We start from the raw sequence: 18544 nt of genomic DNA on the forward strand, positions 1-18544 counted from the left end.
CTGAAGCAGGCTCTGTGCTGATAGCAGCCAGCTCAGTGTAGGGCTTGAACTCATAAATCATGAGATCATGACCTGAGCCAAAGTCCAACGTTCAACCGACTGAGTCATCCAGGTGCCCTGACACATTCCTTTATTTATTCAAATATTTTGTATCTCTCACATCCCCAGACTGGTGTTTCATTCTTGGAATGTGCTATGAAGAGGAATGACATTGGCAGTCCCTTCTAGTGATTTGCAAACTAGAAAAGAAGATCCAAATTCTGTTGTGAGTTTTACAAAGGGAAGGGATAAGCTGTTGTTGAGCTTTGTTATAATGTGACCTAAACTAGTCCAGTAAACTGAGAACTTATGGAGGGGAAAGTTAGCCAGATGAATTCAGGGAGAAGAGAATTCCACATGATATTGAGTTTTGACAAGAACTGTCTGGAAGGAGAATCCTCTGTGCTCTGTGTTCATCAATTTAGCTAGTTTCCACATCAATGCATTCTTTCACCTCTAGCAAGCCCAGATAGCAATGAAAAGTGAACATATCCCACACAATATAATAAAAGCGAGTACTTTTATTTCAATAAAATAGAAAAGACAAATGTACATCCTTCACAGTGTCACCACTTTAAAAAATAATACAACAAATGTATCTCCTGAAGGTAAAATGAAGTTCAAGACCATGAGGCATCAGTGATTTTCCCCACTCTAGAAGTCACCAGGATAGAACCCTCCCCAGCTATTAAAATTGCTAAGACCTTGGTCAGGTTTGTGAGCTGTTCCTGATCATTTGGGTCCATAGCAAATGAAAGGTCTGAGAGGGAAGGAGAAGGAACAGGAAAGGAAATTACAAATGAGGGAACTTTTGGCAACATTAACAAAGCTTACTATACCAAATTCATAATCTAAAAACACCCCTACCAAGCCCTGGGGTCTTGGAATGTAGTGGCGCAGTGGCGGGGAAGCAGAGAAGAGACGGCAATGGTCATCCACGTTGACACACAGAAGTAGAAAGATACCCTCAGAGTTGAGCAGCATGTCATGGCGTTTTGTCCAGGATTCCCTGCAAAGTCCTATAATCCAATTCTGAGAGTTTCCCACATCCACCTCCCAGTAGTATTTGCCAGAGGTGAAGGTCTGAGCTGCCCAGGAAGGCTTATACTGTGGACTCGCTGGACTGTGGGGCAGGTCTTGATGGTCGGGACAGCACTGCAAACGTCTCAGGTCTTCAAACAGAGGCACACGGTAATTCCTTATCTTATCATCAAATGTAATATACACTTAAGTAAAATGAAAACAGTGTAGTCAAAGAACAGAGTTTAAAATTTCTGTGGGACAAGTGCAATAGTGTTCTAGCAAATGCTGAACAACCAAATCTCTAAAACCAAACAAAACTGGTTTGTTTGCTGGGAACACTCCCACAACACCATGGCCAGTTTCAAGGTACTTACCACTTAGTAATTCCTCGTAAAATTCTGGAACATGTAACAGCTTTCATGGCAGAGTCCACACTAACTTCCCCAGAACACTCCTTTATCACAAGTGACTATACAGGGTGTGTGTCATTGGAAATCCAGAGAACCATTCGGGAGAAGGGGCTTCTTCCCTAAGCAAGTAAATCTCTATTCATACAACTAGATGAAAAACAATTCTGAGAATAATTAAAGATGTAGGATGGCAGGATCTGGTTTTATTCTCATTAGCTCATTGAAAATTTGGGAGCCTGCTCATTGATGCCAAGTAAATACCAAGATGGCCCTTCACTCACTTAACTTCTCATTTATCAACTTGCACAAAATCAAATAAATATAGTAACAGTAATAAATATTATATATCATTTCAAAAATATGATACTGTTATTCTTATTAGTCTTAAATAGTGATAACTTTGTCCAAACACAAAGATGTAACATGTCAACAAGCAAAGGGAAAAGAAATTGGAAATCCATATTTGCCTTTTTTTTTTTTTTTTTTAGAAGTGGTTCCTTTCGCTGAATTTCTAACTCAGGCATCACGGACTCGGAATCCAACCTATCCCATCCCATGCCTGCTTCTCCTGTCAGCCAGGCTCACTGTCTACTTCTTTCTTAGGGACAGCGAATCCACACAGCAAATCATGTGTTCCATGTGTTTTCTGGTTGTACCTGTTTTTTATAAACATTTTTATCCCTTTCTAAATCTAAAATCTAATGATTTTTCAAATACATTCACTAACTTAAATTTTTAGATAAATATTTAAATAACAATTTAAGGTGCTTCTAGGAATCTGAACATCTACGTATAACTACAATTAACAACTGTAAGTTAAAATACACTGAATGAATATGCAGTTTTATGTGTCAAGTGCTTTCAGGGTGCCTGGGTGGCTCAGTTGTTTAAGCGTTTGACTCTTGATTTCAGCTCAGGTCATGATCCTACAGTTCATCAGATGGAGCCCCATGTTGGGCTCTGTGCTGACATCAAACTGACAGTGTGGAGCCTGCTCAGGATTCTCTCTCCCCCTCTCTCTCTCTGCTCCTTTCCTGCTTGCCTCCCCGTCCCCCAACAAGTAACTATTTATATGTCAAGTGCTTCATTTTTTTAAACTCACTGTAAATTGTCATATAAGTGTTATATTTAATTGTTTTTGACTGGCTTCAGGTATCTAACAATAAAATATGGTTACAAGGGTTTGCATATTTATCTGCTTCCCAGTTCTCTGCAAAGACTAATAGAGCAATGAGGAGAGGTCCTCCAGGTGTATCTCCTCCTGGAGGAAATAGTGGGGTCTCACCAGGGCGCCACCTCTTACCTCGGAAGTTGTTAAGCCTTTCAGACATCCCGGTGATTGTCCACTCACTGAGCTGTGGGTCCACAGGCTGGGGCAAGTGCGCCTGCACTAACTGACTCCTGCAAAGAAACAGAACCACTTACTGACCCCTCTAGTCCTATCATAAGCCTCCCTTGAAGATGCTCCTTCAAAATCCTCACAATTGGGTGCAAAGGGTCAGAGTTTAACTCCACAAACTGAGGGATGTTGTAGTTGTTCTTGTATTTTATAACTAGCTACTGTGCTCTTATCACTTCAATCTCAGTAAGATAGATCACTCACAAATGTGTTTTCTCCCTTCGCCTTCATATGGAAGGCACACAGCTGTTCTCATTTAGTTCCTGAAACCCAATAGGTGTCAAATAGAGCTTAATAGGGCCTAATATATAGAACTTAATCTCTGTAGGGGTTTTCATCTTTTTCCCTCCCCTCTCTTCTCATCATCCTTCCACCTGCTGCCTCTCTGAGCTTATTTGTTTTTTTTTTTTAATGTTTATTTATTTTGAGAGAGAGAGAGAGAGAGAGAGACAGACAGACAGACAGACAAACAGACTACAGACTACAGACTACAAGTAAGGGACGGTCAGAAAGAGACAGACTCAGGCTCCAGGCTCTGAGCTGCGGAACTCGAACCCTTGAATCCTCAAGTTGAGAGGTCATGACGTGAGCCGAAGTCGGACTGAGCCACCCAGGCACCTCTCTCTGAGCTTATCTGCCTTTCCCATAGAATATGTGGAATAATCCTCAAATAATTAGGATTTTGAAAATTAGAGGCAGTTATATTTGGCAACTTCTGCATTAAGCCTTGCAGCTGAAACCACACCCTGCTTCAACCCTCACTTTTACCTAAGAATGGTCAATATAAAACCGAGAAGTGTCTTAGACAAGGAATAAATGAGGGCATAAAGAAACTTGTCATAAAAAGTTGTGGGTCCATCTCAGCAGAAATAACCTGACCACTGTCACCGATGCCATAACTTGGATGGAGGGGCAAATTTACCTTTTCATGATGTCTCCCAAATCCTGTGAAGAGAAAGAGGAAGGCTTAGCTTTGAGCACAAGATATTCCCCTGTTTAGTCTAGTCTGAGGCTATGAGACTGAACTGGAAAATTCTCTATCTCCACTTTCTTCCTTGGTAAAATCATTTGCCCTTTTCCTTATCCTTAAAAAGATAAGATTTGGTCTTCTATTTATATGGTCTTCTATTTATTATATGATAAAATTATGATCATGATAAAATTTAAAGCAGAAGATGTTCTTAGAGCAAACAATGGCTCTTTGGTTGTAATCTACAGTGAGATTCACGAAGGGTTTCTTCAAAGTTCTTATAAGGGTGTGTGGGCTCTAAATCTTCGATTTCAAAAGAGAAAGAATGGATACATCCCACATACTGACAAGTCCAGATACAAAACTGAATTATGTATTTAAAAGCTGCTTTGTGGCAGTTGGTTAGAAACGCTTAGTAGAAAAAGTGAGATGATGATTTTTTTCTGGATCTGTTCCTCACATTTCTATATAGTTTTCCTTTTCTTGTATAAGGTGGATGTGACCCTGGATCTCTGGGTTATACTGGAGGAGCAAAGCCTGCTATTGCACAGAGGAGGCAGAATTTGAACTTTGGAACCAGAAAAATAATGGAGGTCAAAAGGGATATGGATCTCAGTGGATATAAATGATTTCCAGCCAGGCTCATGTTCATCCTTCCTCAGTCCTTACCTGGAGCAGGTGCACATCTGCTTTGAGGCACATTTCCTTCAGCTCCTCATAGATTCTTTTCAGGAGTTTCCCCATTTGAAGCATTCTAGCTACATTTCTCCGGAGTCGATGAAAAATTATCTTGCCTTCAATTGCCAGGCTCTCTAAATGTTTTTGCTTTTCTTTGTGGAGGTATTGGTACACCTTAGGATATTCAGCCTTGATCATCACCATCCTTAGATTTACAAAACCCTGAAGTGACATTGGTTTAATTAGGTCATGTATCTGGAAAGTTTTACTCTTCTCTCATTATCTACAGTTTGCATGCTATGCCCAATGTTCTGATCTTAGTCTGTTGGGCTGCTTTTACAAAAACGCCACAGACTGGGTACCTAATGAATACAGAAACTATTTCTCACAGTTCTGCGTGCTGGGAAGTCTACGATTGATGCTGGCAGATTTGGCATCTGGTGAGAGTCTACTTCCTAGATAGCCATTGTTTCGTTGTGTTCTCAAATGGCAGATGGCACAAGGGACATTTCCAGGGTCTCTTTTAGATGAGCACTGGTCTCATTACTGAGGACTGTGGCCTCGTGACCTAATCACCTCACAAAGCCCCCACTCCTATTGCCATCACCTTGGGGGTTAGAGTTTGAACATACAAATTGGGGGAGGAAGCAATTCAGATCATAGAAGTACTACATACATTTTTAGGTCTTTCTCCTTCTAAGAAACCACATATTTGGCTTCTTTCTTACCTTCCTCCCTCCTTCCTTTTCATTTATTTGTTTGCCTGCACCACTGCTTCCAACTACTTACTCTCAAACTTCCATATTTTCATGTGAAAATAGAAAATTAAGATCAAATTTTGTTGTTTTACAGGATTCATAACAATCTCAAAATCATAATCCATTCTTCTCAATGCTTGTACTTACAAACTGACTATCTGCTCTCAGGAAAAAGCAACAATTTGCTTCCTCAGGAAAACAGAGGACATCACATGTGATCTTTCTAAATTACCTCCATTCCTTACACACTCTCTTCCACCAGTGCTGGGCTCTGCCTGCCTCTTACTACCAGGGCTAAACCCACCTCCTCTTTACTGGTCCCCGTGTCTTGTCTTCTCGGAGATATTACTGGTCTACATTACTATCCCACAATACTAGTTCTTGCCTTGCCTTCATGTCTCTGTGTCTCTCTCTCCCTTGTCCTATGGGCCTGTCTCCATTTTATTCTCTCATTCAGACACTTTTTCACAATCTCTTTCCCTTTCTTTTCACACAGCTTTTAAACATATACACATTTATCAGATTATTTTGGAAATGTCAAAACTAAATATCGTTATTATAATGACTTTATCCAGCTTCTATGCTAACACTTTCATTGCCATCAAAGCCAGACTTATTGACCAAATGTGATCAAACTCACTGTGCCCAGGGATGCAATTTTCAACTATTCATCCAAGCAATGAGTCTTCCCTTCTGTCTCCTACCCGTTCCTGAACCACACATTCCAACAACAGGTTCCAACCAAGAGCCTATTTTTACTAAACTGAAATAATATGATTCATTCTTATAGTACTTCACCTTCTTTCCACATTTGATCCTGTTTACTACTCATTTCTTTTACTAATCTCTTCTGTCTCCTCTGCTCTGGGAAGCTGCATTCTCAGGTGCTCATCTCCCACCATCTTCTAACAACCACTCAGATCTCTGCCCAGATGTAACCTTGGCAATGGTTATACCAGCACATCCCAGCCTGCACTCTTTATACCCATTTTCTGCTTTCATTTTATTGCAAGGACTTCATAAATGTCATATAGCTTAAATTTTACTTCTTAAATTTCTGGATTGAGTTCTCTCACTAGATTATAAACTACTGAGGTCAGTGATTTGTTTCTCTTTTTGTCCAGTTATATATCTCTTTGTTGGCCTAGAACAGTGAGCAACATACCATAGGTCCTCATATGAATGAATGTTTCATCAGAAATCCATCCTAAACAATCAAGCTAATGTTCTTATTCCTCTTTGGCACTCCTACAGCACCATGTACAGATTCCTGTTCAGTGAATTATTATTCCCTAATATTGCCTTTTTATAGGTCTCTAGGTCTCCTCTAGTACTGCTCAAGTTCTTTGAAAATAATGGTGTCATTTTCTTCTTTAGATCAGGTTCTCTGTTCCTCTTTGTGAATCAATAAATGACACAATCAAAAATCCTTAACTAGGCATTTGCATTCTTGACCTGGCTACGATTACATTTCTAGCCACACTTCTCACTATGTTCTGCTTCATACCCTATCTACTAATCAGTAGGACCAGCACCGAGATCTCAAACAATTCCATGGGTTATCTGGTTTGTCTCATCTTTAGTTTTCTTGTCCCTCAGAACTCTTTGCCATCAATACCCAGGAAATTAAATTCTAATAACTTATTTTATCACACTGATGTTTTACTGGTTTGAGAAGCTTTTGTTAACATTCAAAGTTTACTAAGTTCCTACGGAAGTCTGTATTTACCTCCATCCTACTGATCATTGCATTCTGCCTTGTGAGAGTGCATTTTCTTGTCCTTGATAATGTATTAGTGGCACATATTGCTTTATCCAGAAAAATCAGGGAAAGGCTTTTAGTTATACAATGGACTCAATGTGAAATCCTGCACTGAAGGTCATGTTTTCATACAGTTCTTATATGTAGCTCTTTTTCTGATCATCTGGTCAGGGAACATTATGATTTAACTTAGGTTCTTCCACTGTCAGTTACCATGGTATCTGTCCCAAGCTGGTTCCATGGGAAACAGGGCTTCCCACTTACCTGCCATACTCTAAGTAAGTTGTACTCTTTGTTTATATTTCTCTGATTTCTCTGCCTGTTTTTCCAAATAGATTTCATTTGCATCAGAAGTTTCTCCTGTAAAAGAACTACAAATTTGAGCACTAGAAAAACAAATATGTAATTTTCAGATACCTCAAAAAGTGATAAAAGGATAGACATGAGAAAAATAAAAAAGGAAGCAGAGATGTCAGTGAGTTTCTTTGGGAACGCAAGTAAGTCAAAACTGGGAGGCTGACCAAAAGTAGAGTTCCTGAATTTGGAAATGAAATCCATTATCTGAGGAATCTAGTACTGATATTATACGTAACATGGAACATTTTCAGAAATGGATCTTAATTCATATTAATTTTGAAATGATAGCCATCATGTTTTCTATGGCATGATTAGAACATATTGAAGAGCCTTATTGTCATCATGGCAGAAGTAGCCAATGACTGTCAACTGCCACTAGAGATTATCCACCTGGCCAGTTACACTGAAACACCAGCACCCTCTTCAAGTCATCATCATTCCTCTCCCCCAGCCTAATAGAATTTAAACTTCAGAGGAGCAAGGATGTTTGTTTTGTTTCTTCGGTGCTGTATCCATAGGTTTTAGAATCATGCCTGGCAGATGGTGTTTACAAATTCTACTTGTTTAAGGCATAAGAGAAGAAAAATAAAATCACTTTTGCTCATTGCCTATCAGATATCAAGTCCTCCACATTTCACATGCATTCAGAGGCAGTACTTACCCTGCAGTGCTCAGCAACCTGTGAAACTGGACAGTGTATGTGAGTGGTATGCCCTGGCGAATGAGAGCATTGCAAACACAGCAGGCTCTTGTCAGTTGGACAGAAGATATTCTTCAGTGCTTGGTGTATCCAACACACCTGCCTGGCAGACCTCGGTAACTTCTTGGCAACTGATTCTTTTTTAGCACGAGCTTGTCCCTCAGCAGAAATAATGCTTTTGAAGTCCATGCGTGGAGATACTGCCCTGCATACAGGGCAGCGGGTAGGATGCTGTGCATCTTCCCACAGGAGGCAGAGACACGGAGTACAAAAGCTGTGTCCACAGTTAATGGTGACAGGGTCTGTGAAATAGTCCTTGCAGATGGAACAGATAAGCAGACTGGGGGCGTAGCGCACAAAAGTAGAATCCATGTTTCTGAGGAAATAAACGGAAATAAAATAAATAAGCTTTTGCTCACTAATACACACATGCATGATAACAGGATGGGTGGTGCTTGGAGTAAGACGGTGAGGCGGAAGGAGAGTCTTCCAGACTGAGAGCCTGCGTCCTTGTTTTCCAGCCATGGCCTCCAGCCCTGCTTTTCAGCTTCCATTAGAAATTCAGGATTTGTCAGCCATGTTGTCTCTTTTACAAAGACATCAGAGGTTTTGGCTCACCCCTAGTCATAGTAGGGGGCATTGTTTTTGTCCAAAGGTATCATGGGTTCCCCTTATTTTCTCTTCTTTGATTGGTTAGCACAGGTATGTGCTCCAATTCTGGCCAATGAAATAAGAGAAAGAAAGACTCCCAGAAGAGTCTATAAGAGGTTTTCTTGTTCTAGAAGAAACATGGAAGAAAAATCTGCTTTTTCTGTTTCTGGACATTATATGGATACAGTACTCATTTGCATTCCCATTTTATGATATCAAAGTGAACTAGCTTAAGTACAACAGCCAATACTCCGAGCCTAACAAGGGGATGGGAAAAACCTTCTGGATTTGCAAGAATGGCACTGAACACTTACTTACCTTTTCTGGAGAGATTAACTCAAAAAAATAAAAAGACACCATAACAATAATTGAATCTGGCAAGAATCATCAGTAGATGCTAAAATAACTAAGACTTTGGGAAGAGAGTATTTGTATACCAACAAAGTTCTACTAAAAATATTGTTCCTAAATGCAAAAGAGAAAATAGTACCTTTTCAAGGTAAATATTTAGCAGATACATTAACCAGGTAACCAAACCATGGCCATGAATTTCATTCATTTATAGATGTGGACCACTTAAGGACTATGGCACACCTGTAGTATCCCTCCCAGAAACATTTAATCTGCAAGTAACCATGGCGGAAAGTTAGACAAATACATTTAGGAGACATTACACAAAACAACAATCCTGGATTATTCAAATAATCTTAGTTTCTTAGGAGAAAATATTTCGAAATGATTATATAGGAGGTGGCTAAAATATGAAAATTAACTAGGATGGGGCATCTTTGACCCATTCCTAGATTAAAAAACCTACTAGCCAATAAGGACATTTTTGGGACATGCAGGGACATGATAAAAATAAGGGGGTCTTTCCATTTCAGCTTAGAAATGTAGAGAGCTGGAAAGCTGGTTGCCACCCTCCTACCACAAGAAAAAATGCTAGACAAATGAAACATTAATGACCTGTGTTGAAACTGTTAGAGAATTGAGGTAGCGAGTCAAACAGCAAAGATAGATTCTGCATAGAGAGCACAAGGAAAGAGCAAAACAGGACCTGTTCATGTTTATCTGGGGCAGATTCCACTGGAGCCCATAGAAATCTCTGTGAAGATAAAGTAGTTTAATTAGCTGCTAAAAACCAAATGTGAGCAAGGATAAGTGTGCAAAGCCCCTTAAGATCATAGACAGATATTTTGTAGGGAGCAATACAGCTAGAGAGATGAAAGAGATAGGGTCTCTTTGGGAAGAGGACCTAGAGCCAAACCAAGAAGTAAACAGAATATCTTTCAAGTAGTACCCCTCAACTGAGGGCGCCCCTGACTCAACTGGGGAAATTTGGCACTATCTAGAGACAATTTTGGTCGTCACAACTTGAGGCATATCACTGGCATTTAATGGGTAGAGGCCACAAATCCCTTTAAATACCCCATAATGCACAACACAAGAAAGATAACTCTTACAGCAAAGAGTTAGCCAATTTGCTAACTGTGTGAAGATGAGAAAACCTCTATTAGAGGCACTGGAGGTCTCTGGAACCCATAGCATTAACACAGTCTTACTTTGGTAACCATAGCCATAACAAATTTCAAACCCATGTCAAATATAGACTTGATTAACACAAATCATCATACTAAAGGCCTGGCAGAAGAAACTGTGCTCACCAAAAAACATGAAAAAGACTTACAGTATCTACTGTGATAGCACAGTATCTCCTGCATATATATCAGGTATTCAATAAAAAATGATGAGGCATATCAAAAGGAAAAAAAAAATCCACCTGAACTAACAAAGCACTCCTCATAGCCAGCCTTAGATACAACACAGATGTTAGACCTATGAAATGAGGACTTTAGAATAACTATGATTAGTATATTAAAGTCTTTGATGAAATATGTAGACATCATGCAAGAATCATGGGTAATTTCAGGAGAGACAAAAACTCTAAGGCAGACTCAGATAAGCCAGGAACAAAATCTGTAGAAAATGTCATTGTCAGGCCTCATAGTACATGTAATACAGTCAAGGAAAGTATGAGTGACCACAAAAATGGGCGAATACCAAACACACAAGGAAAACACAAAGAGGAAGTACCATGAGTGGAAAATAAAAACTGAACGAGCAAAGAGCAGTATGACAATATTAAAAGACATAATATATGTGTAATTGATTTCCCAGAAAGACAAAGAGAAAGAAAATGGCAGAAGAAACATTTAAAGAAATAATTTTAGAAAAATTTCCAAAATTTGTTAAAGTCATCAAAAAAAGATCCATGATATTCAGAAAATATCAACCAGAAAAAAATAAAAACTGAACTAACCAACACAAAAACCCCACACCTTGGCAAGTCCTATTCAAACTGATTGAAAGTAATAACAAGGAGAAAGTCTTGAAGGCAGCCACTGTATTAGGAGGGGAAAAAATTGCATACAGAGGAATAAAAAATAAGAATTATAACAATAAGTTTTCCAGAAACTATGCAACAAAGAAGACAATGGAATGATATCTTTAAAGCATGGAAAGAAAACAAGAGTCAACACCCAATTCTATATCCAGTGAAAATATCCTTCAAAAATAGAAGATATTTTCTATTCCAAACAAAGAAAAACAGAGGGAATTTGGGGCCAGTGGATCAAATGTACAAAAAAGAAAAATACACACAAAATTCTTCAGAGGAAAGCAGATCATGTGTGTGTGTGTATGGGGGGGGGGGACTTGGATCTACACAAAGAAATGAAGGACACTGGAAATGCAATAAATAATGATGAAATGTAAGGTATTATCATATTTTCTTTAATGATAACTAACTGCTTAAAGAAACAGTAGCCACAATGTACTATGTGTTTATGACATATGTAAAAGTGAAATGACAACGACATAAGACACAGGAAAGAGAAATTAGGACAATGATAAGCTTTTGACATCACATCTGAAGAGGTACAGTATTACTGAAGGGGGGATAAAATCACTTAAAGATGTCTGTAGGAATACCTTGGAAATATTGCAGGTTTGGATCTGAACCACTGCCATAAAACAAATATTGCAATAGAGTTGAGTCAAATGAATTTTTTAGTTCTCCAGTGCATATAAAAGTTAGGTTTACACTATACTGTAGTCTATTAAGTGTGTGATAGTATTGTGTCTAAAAAAAACCTACATAGTTCTTTAAAATTTTTTAAAAATATTTATTTATCTTTGAGAAAGAAAGACAGAGCATGAGAGGGGGAGGGGCAGAGAGAGAGGGAGACACAGAACCCTAAGTAGGCTCCAGGCTCTGAGCTGTCAGCATGGAGCCCAACACGGGGCTCAAACTCACAAAATGTGAGATCATGACCTGAGCTGAAGTCGGACATTTAACTAACTGAGCAACCCAGGTGCCACCCAAAACCTACATACTTTAATTAAAAACTACTTTATTACTGAAAAATGCTAACCATTATCAGAACTTGCAGTGAGTCATATTCTCTGATCACAGATCACCATAACAAATATAATAGTAATAAGAAAATTAGAAACATTTTGAGAATTACTAAAATGTAATAGAGACATGAGGTGAGAAGATGCTACTGGAAAAATGGTGCCAATAGACTTGCTCGACAAAGTGTTGCCACAAACCTTCAATTTGTAAAAAATCTCTGTATTTGTGTAGCGCTATAAAATGAGGTATGCCTGTATTTTAAACTCTAAGACACTAAAAATAATGAAAATAGAGGTATAAATAATGAGTGAGTCACTTGAAATAAAATGAAACTTGAAAAGTAGAGGCATAGACTTCCAGTTTCTGGTGCAACATGTGAGAAGCTCAGAAATCACACTGTGTCCTAACAAATAAAAATCTGAAAAACTGAAATATCAACAACTCTTAAATTCATCAAAGAATTTCCCTGAGGTCAGAGGGCAAAGTGCTGCTCCCCCCAATTGGAGAGGGTTGCATTGGTAGATACAGAGAGTCTCAATTTACCATAGCAGAATTGTCCATCGGACATGGTGCTGGGGTAGGAAACCTGTACTGTAGTTGATGAATGGCTGGAGACTCAGTGTGGACAAGTCTGAGAGTTAAAAACTCCAGGGGGACTCACTCATGGGAAGGACCCACAGTTTTATGAGTTTCACCTGTAGGAACTTTACCAGGTCCTCACAGTGAATATTGGGGGGAAAATCGCTGCTGCTCTGGCAGGAGGAGGGGAAAACTAATCATTTTGAAATAGGTCAGAGCATTCTGTTCTTCTTAAAGAGGATTGTCCTTAAAAAGGATTGTCCTCCTTAAAAAGGAGAAACTATTTAACCAGAGCCAACTTCCCTGGGAAAGGGACTACCTAACTCCAGCCCCTCTAGACACTGTTGGTTAAATCCAAGAGGTGGGGGACTGAGAAGCACTGCTGACCTCCAGGTCACAGGGACACAGGGACCAGGGACACAGGATCACTAAAAGACAGACCTAATCATAGCACTACAGAATCCATCTTCTTCACCCACCCCCTTACTACCACATTACTGAAGGCCTATTTACTGCAATCCCTTGTGTCCAATGTATCAAGTTTGCTTTTCATCAAGAAACTACAACTAACAAACTAGCATAAAACAGCTTGAAGAGATGGAAGAAGCATTGGAATCAGAGTCCCGTATGGCAAGAATGGTGGAAATATCAGATTACAAAATTAAATTCTAAAACCTATGATTAATATGCTAAGAGTTTAATGGAAACAGTAGACAACATACAAGAACAGACACATAATGAAGCAGGGGGATGAAAATACTAAGAAAGTATTTCTAAAAATTCTGAAGCCAAAAAAATATAGTAACAAATTAAGAATGACTTTGATGGGCTCCGTAGTAAACTAGGTATGGCTGAGGAATTGGAGCTTGAGGATATCTCCATAGAAATATCAAAATTAAAAAACAAGGAAAAAAAGGAAAAAAAAAACACCCTTAGAATAGCAAATAACTGTAGGACAAGTACAAAAGGCATAATATACATGTAATGGGAATACCAGAGGAGAAGAAAGAAACAAACAATATTTGAATACTGATGGAGAATTTCCCCAAAGAAATGTTAGACACAAAACCACACATCAGGAAACTCAGAGAACACCAAGTGGAATAAATACTAAAATTATAATATTTAAACTTTAAAAAATCAAATAGAAAAAATCTTGAAGTAAGTCAGAGGAAAAAACGCCTTGCTGACAGAAAATCAAAGATAAGAAATCCATCTGCCTTTTCATCAGGAGCCACGTAGGCAAGAAAAGAGTAGAATGAAATATTTAAAGCATGAGAGAAAATAAACACTGACCTAGAAAGATTCTTTAAAAGTAAAGGAGAAGTAAAGAATTTCTCAGGTTAAAATACAATGGAAAGAATAAAAAGAAATTGAGAGGATATAGGATCAGGAACCCCACATGAAAAATGTTAAAAGAAGTTCTTTAGCAGTACATGAGTGGCTCAGTCATTTAAACATCTGACTCCTGATTTTGGCTCAGGTCACGATCTCATGGTCATGAGATATAGCCCTGAATCAGGCTCTGCAGTGGAACCTGACTGGGATCTCTCTCTGTCCCCCCTCCCCTATTCACTCTCCCCTTTTCTCTCTCAAAACAAACAAACAAACATTAAAAAAAAAGATACTAGAGGGAGAAAAAGTTATACATACAGTAAACAGAAAGAAGGAACAAATAAAGTTACAGCAGAAAGGAGTGAAGTTGAAAACAGAAAGACAACTGAGAAAATAATTGAATCCAAAAATCAAACAAAAACTTTACAACAAAAGAAAACTAAATTCTTATATCCCCCTTGAACATAAAGGCAAAAATCCTCAACAAAACATTTTCAAAACAAATCCAACAATATTTAAAAAGATAATATAGCATGTTGAAATTTCTTTATTCAAGAAAACATGAGGTTACTTCAACATTTCAAATATAATCCATGTAAATTACCTTATTAATTTGCTAAAGAAGGAAAAACATATTAATAGAAGCAGAAAAAGCATCCAACAAAATACAACATCCATTCATGATAATAAGTTCCAGTAACCTAGGAACAGAAAGGACCTTCCTTAACTCAATGAAGTGTTTCTATGAAAAATCTCAAGTTGACAACATTCTTAGTAATGAGAATCCAAATTCTTCTCTCCTAATTTTAGGATGATAGTAGATGTCTTCTCTCACAATTTCTATTCAACATTATACTGGAAGTCCTAGGTAGTGCAGCAAAACAAGAAAAAACAAAATGACAAACATTGGACACCTTGTGGGATCCTGGACCAGGAGACAGTGGGCAGGATGGAGGAGCATACTTGGCACAGCACTTGGAGGACATAGTGAAGAACTCTTCCATTGTTGGAGCACAGATTCACAAGGACTTAATCTGGGCTTCTGTGGGACCCTATCAGATGCACATGCTAGAGTCATATCTGTTCTAGCCTAGCAATCAGCAAGGTAACCTCATACCCCACATTCCTGTGGTGTGTCTCTGGAATCAGATAATGGGAGAACTACAATTCAGAAACATGACAGCATCACAGTGGCAGTGTGTGAAATGGCCTCTTAACATCTCCTGTCAGTTCTCCAACAGTTTGTCATAGGGACGGCATCTTACCTACATTAATTATCTTGTAGAACTATTAAAGTTCCAGTAGGCGGGTCATGTATATTATCTGCATTGAGTATTTTCTATTCATTTTAGAGAAATGAATAGAAACACTCAATAGATGGATTTATCAAAATATTTAAGAAAGGACCATGTTTTGAAATAGCAGGTCCAGGTCACTTTGTATGTAGAATTTTGTTATGTCCAATAAATCTGATTGGAGGGGGAAAAAAATAAAAACATTGGGAAGGAAAAAATAAAATGTATGTGTTCACAGGTGACATGATTATGAGTGTAGGAAATCCCAAAGACTTTACTAAAAATATCCTGGAACTCATAAGTGAGTTAGGCAAGGTGGCAGGATAAAAGGTCAATATATAAAAGTCATCTTGATTCCTACATATTTGCAGTGAAAAAGTTGTATATGAAAATTTTTTTAACAATCCATTTATAGCTTCAAAATTTGTATTTGAAAAATTTTAAAAGCCCTCATTTATAAAAGCTTCAAAAAGTGAATTAACTTGACACATAAATTCTAGAGATCATTACCAATACTTAAAATGTGTTAAAATGGTACATCTCATGTTAAGAGTTGTTACCAAAGTCAAAACTCAAAAACAAAAACAAGGGGCAAAAGAAACTTTCACAGATGATGGATGGACAGATTCATTACCGTGATTTTGGTGAAGGTTTCATATCAGTTGTTATCAGTTGTTTGCAAATTCATATCAGTTGTTATCAGTTGTTTGAAAAACTTCAAATTGCACATTTTTAGTATTTATAGGTTATTGTATGTCAAATATGTCCCAATAAAATTAACGTTTTTTCCAGTTAGTTAACATACAATGTAGTATTGGTTTCAGATGTACAATTTAGTGATTCAACACTTCTATAAAATACTCAGTGGTCATTGAAATAAGTGCAATCCTTAATCACCATCACCTATTTAATGTATCTCCCAACCACCTCCCCTCTGATAACCATCAGTTTGTTCTCTATAATTAAGAGTCTGTTTTCTGGTTTGCCTCTCTGTCTGTCTGTCTCTCTCTTTTTTCCCCCCTATGCTCCTTTGTTTTGTTTCTTAAATCCTACATATGAGTGAAATCATATGCTATACACCATACGCAAAAATATATTCAAAATGAATTAAAGACCTGAATGTGAGACATGAAACCATTAAAATCCTAGAGGATAACACAGGAAGTAACCTCTTTGACATCGGCTGCAACAAGTTCTTACAAGATATGCCTCCTCAGGCAAGGAAAACAAAAGAAAAAATAAACTATTGGGACTTCATCAAAATAACAAGCTTCTGCACAGCAAAGGAAACAATCAACAAAACTAAACGGCAACCTACGGAATGGGACAAGATATTTGGAAATGACATATCTGATAAAGGATTAGTATCCAAAATATATAAAGAACTTATACAACTCAACAACCAAAAAACAAAACAAAACAAAAACACAAAGAATTAAAAAATGGGCAGAAGACATCTGAATGATGAATAAGCATTTTCCCAAAGAAGCCATACAGATGGCCAACAGACACATGAAAAAATGCTCAACATCACTCATCATCAGGGAAATGCAAATCAAAACTACAATCAGATGTCACCTCACACCTGTCAGAATAGCTAAGATTTTTTAAACATTTTTTTAATTTTTTTTAATTTTATTTATTTTTGAGACAGAGACAGACAGAGCATGAACAGGGGAGGGTCAGAGAGAGAGAGGGAGACACAGAATCTGAAACAGGCTCCAGGTTCTGAGCTGTCAGCAAAGAGCCCATCACGGGGCTTGAACTCATGAACGGCGAGATCATGACCTGAGCCGAAGTCGGACACTTAACCAACTGAGCCACCCAGGCGCCCCAAGAATAGCTAAAATTAAAAACGCAAGAAACAGTAAGTGTTGGTGAGGATGTGGGGAAAGGGGAACCCTCTTGCACTGTTGGTGGGAATGCCAACTGGTGCAGCCACTTCAGAAAACAGTATAGAGGTTCCTCAAAAAGTTAAAAATAGAACTACCTTATGATCCAGCAATTGCACTACTAGGTATTTATTCAAAAGATACAAAACTACAGATTTGAAGGGATAAATTCACCCTGATATTTATAGCAGCATTGTCAACAATAGTCAAATTATGAAAAGAGCCCAAAAGTCCATTGACTGATGAACAGATAAAGAAAATGTGGTGTGTATACATATATATGTATACACACACACACACACACACACACACACACACACACACACAAAACGGAATATTACTCAAGCACTAAAAAAGAATGAAATCATCATTTGCAACAGCATGGATGGAGCTAGAGAGTATTATGCTAAGAGAAATAAGTCAGAGAAAAAATTGTTAACTTTTAAGAAAATACATTAACTAGGTATAAACTTAAAACATATGCAGATAAGTACAGTGAAATCTATAAAGCAATGATGAAAGGAATAAGATCCAAATAAATGGAAAAATAAACTATGTTCATAGAATGGACAACCTATACAGTTATGACAATTCTCTCAATTTGATCTATAAATTCAGTGTAAGCTTTAACAAAATCCTAGAAAATTTTTTGTAGTTATAAATAAGCTGGCTCTAAAGTATATTATTGAAAAATTTATTTTAATAGTTTTTAAAAATCAAGTGTATTATAGTACACCAAAGCAATAGAATAGCTTGAAACAATCTTAAAAATAAAAATATCCAAATACATGATTAGATTTCAAGAAGCACTAGAATTGCTCAGTAGTCAGGACAAGGACAATAACAATGTGGTATTGACAAAAAGTTAGGCATAGGGATCATCAGAACCAGAGAGAAGGTGGAACAGAGACCTGCCCAGGAGGGTCAGCTGATTTGTCACAAAAGTATAAAGGCACTTCAATGGAGAAAGAACAACTTTAGATAAAACACCGAAAGCTCTGGGGCACCTGGGTGGCTCAGTCGGTTAAACGCCTGACTCTTGATTTTGGCTCAGGTCATGATCTCTGGGTTCAGTTTGTGGGACTGAGCCCTGTGTTGGACTCCGCACTGACAGTGTGGAGGCTGCTTTGGGATTCTCTGTCTCCCTCTGTCCTTCCCCTGCTCATGCTCTTTCTCTCTCAAAATAAACAAACATGTACAAATAAATAAATAAAGTCACCTCTCTTTAAAAAAAAAAAAGCTCACTTCATGAAAGGAAATTGTTAAATCTGACTTTAT

General features: G+C 37.9%; 1 protein-coding gene and 1 pseudogene across 1 annotated transcript; one reads left to right on the plus strand and one right to left on the minus strand.

Moving 5' to 3' along the window:
- Window positions 1–771: 771 nt before the first annotated feature.
- Window positions 772–8468, minus strand: TRIM77 (tripartite motif containing 77). The gene is made up of 6 exons (XM_047070158.1): window positions 8058–8468; window positions 7304–7399; window positions 4511–4741; window positions 3794–3816; window positions 2776–2873; window positions 772–1265 (listed from the first exon to the last, which is right to left on the minus strand). The coding sequence occupies exons 1-6, from the start codon at window positions 8466–8468 to the stop codon at window positions 772–774; spliced, it is 1353 nt and encodes a 450-aa protein (XP_046926114.1).
- A 914-nt stretch (window positions 8469–9382) lies between these two features.
- Window positions 9383–15296, plus strand: LOC124505909 (ragulator complex protein LAMTOR5-like; annotated as a pseudogene).
- The last annotated feature ends 3248 nt before the right edge of the window (window positions 15297–18544 follow it).

This window comes from Lynx rufus, unplaced genomic scaffold, assembly GCF_022079265.1.
Source record: "Lynx rufus isolate CCGP_SWC_20201006 ecotype Redwood Valley unplaced genomic scaffold, mLynRuf1.p SCAF_9, whole genome shotgun sequence".
Classification (NCBI taxonomy): Eukaryota; Metazoa; Chordata; class Mammalia; order Carnivora; family Felidae; genus Lynx; species Lynx rufus.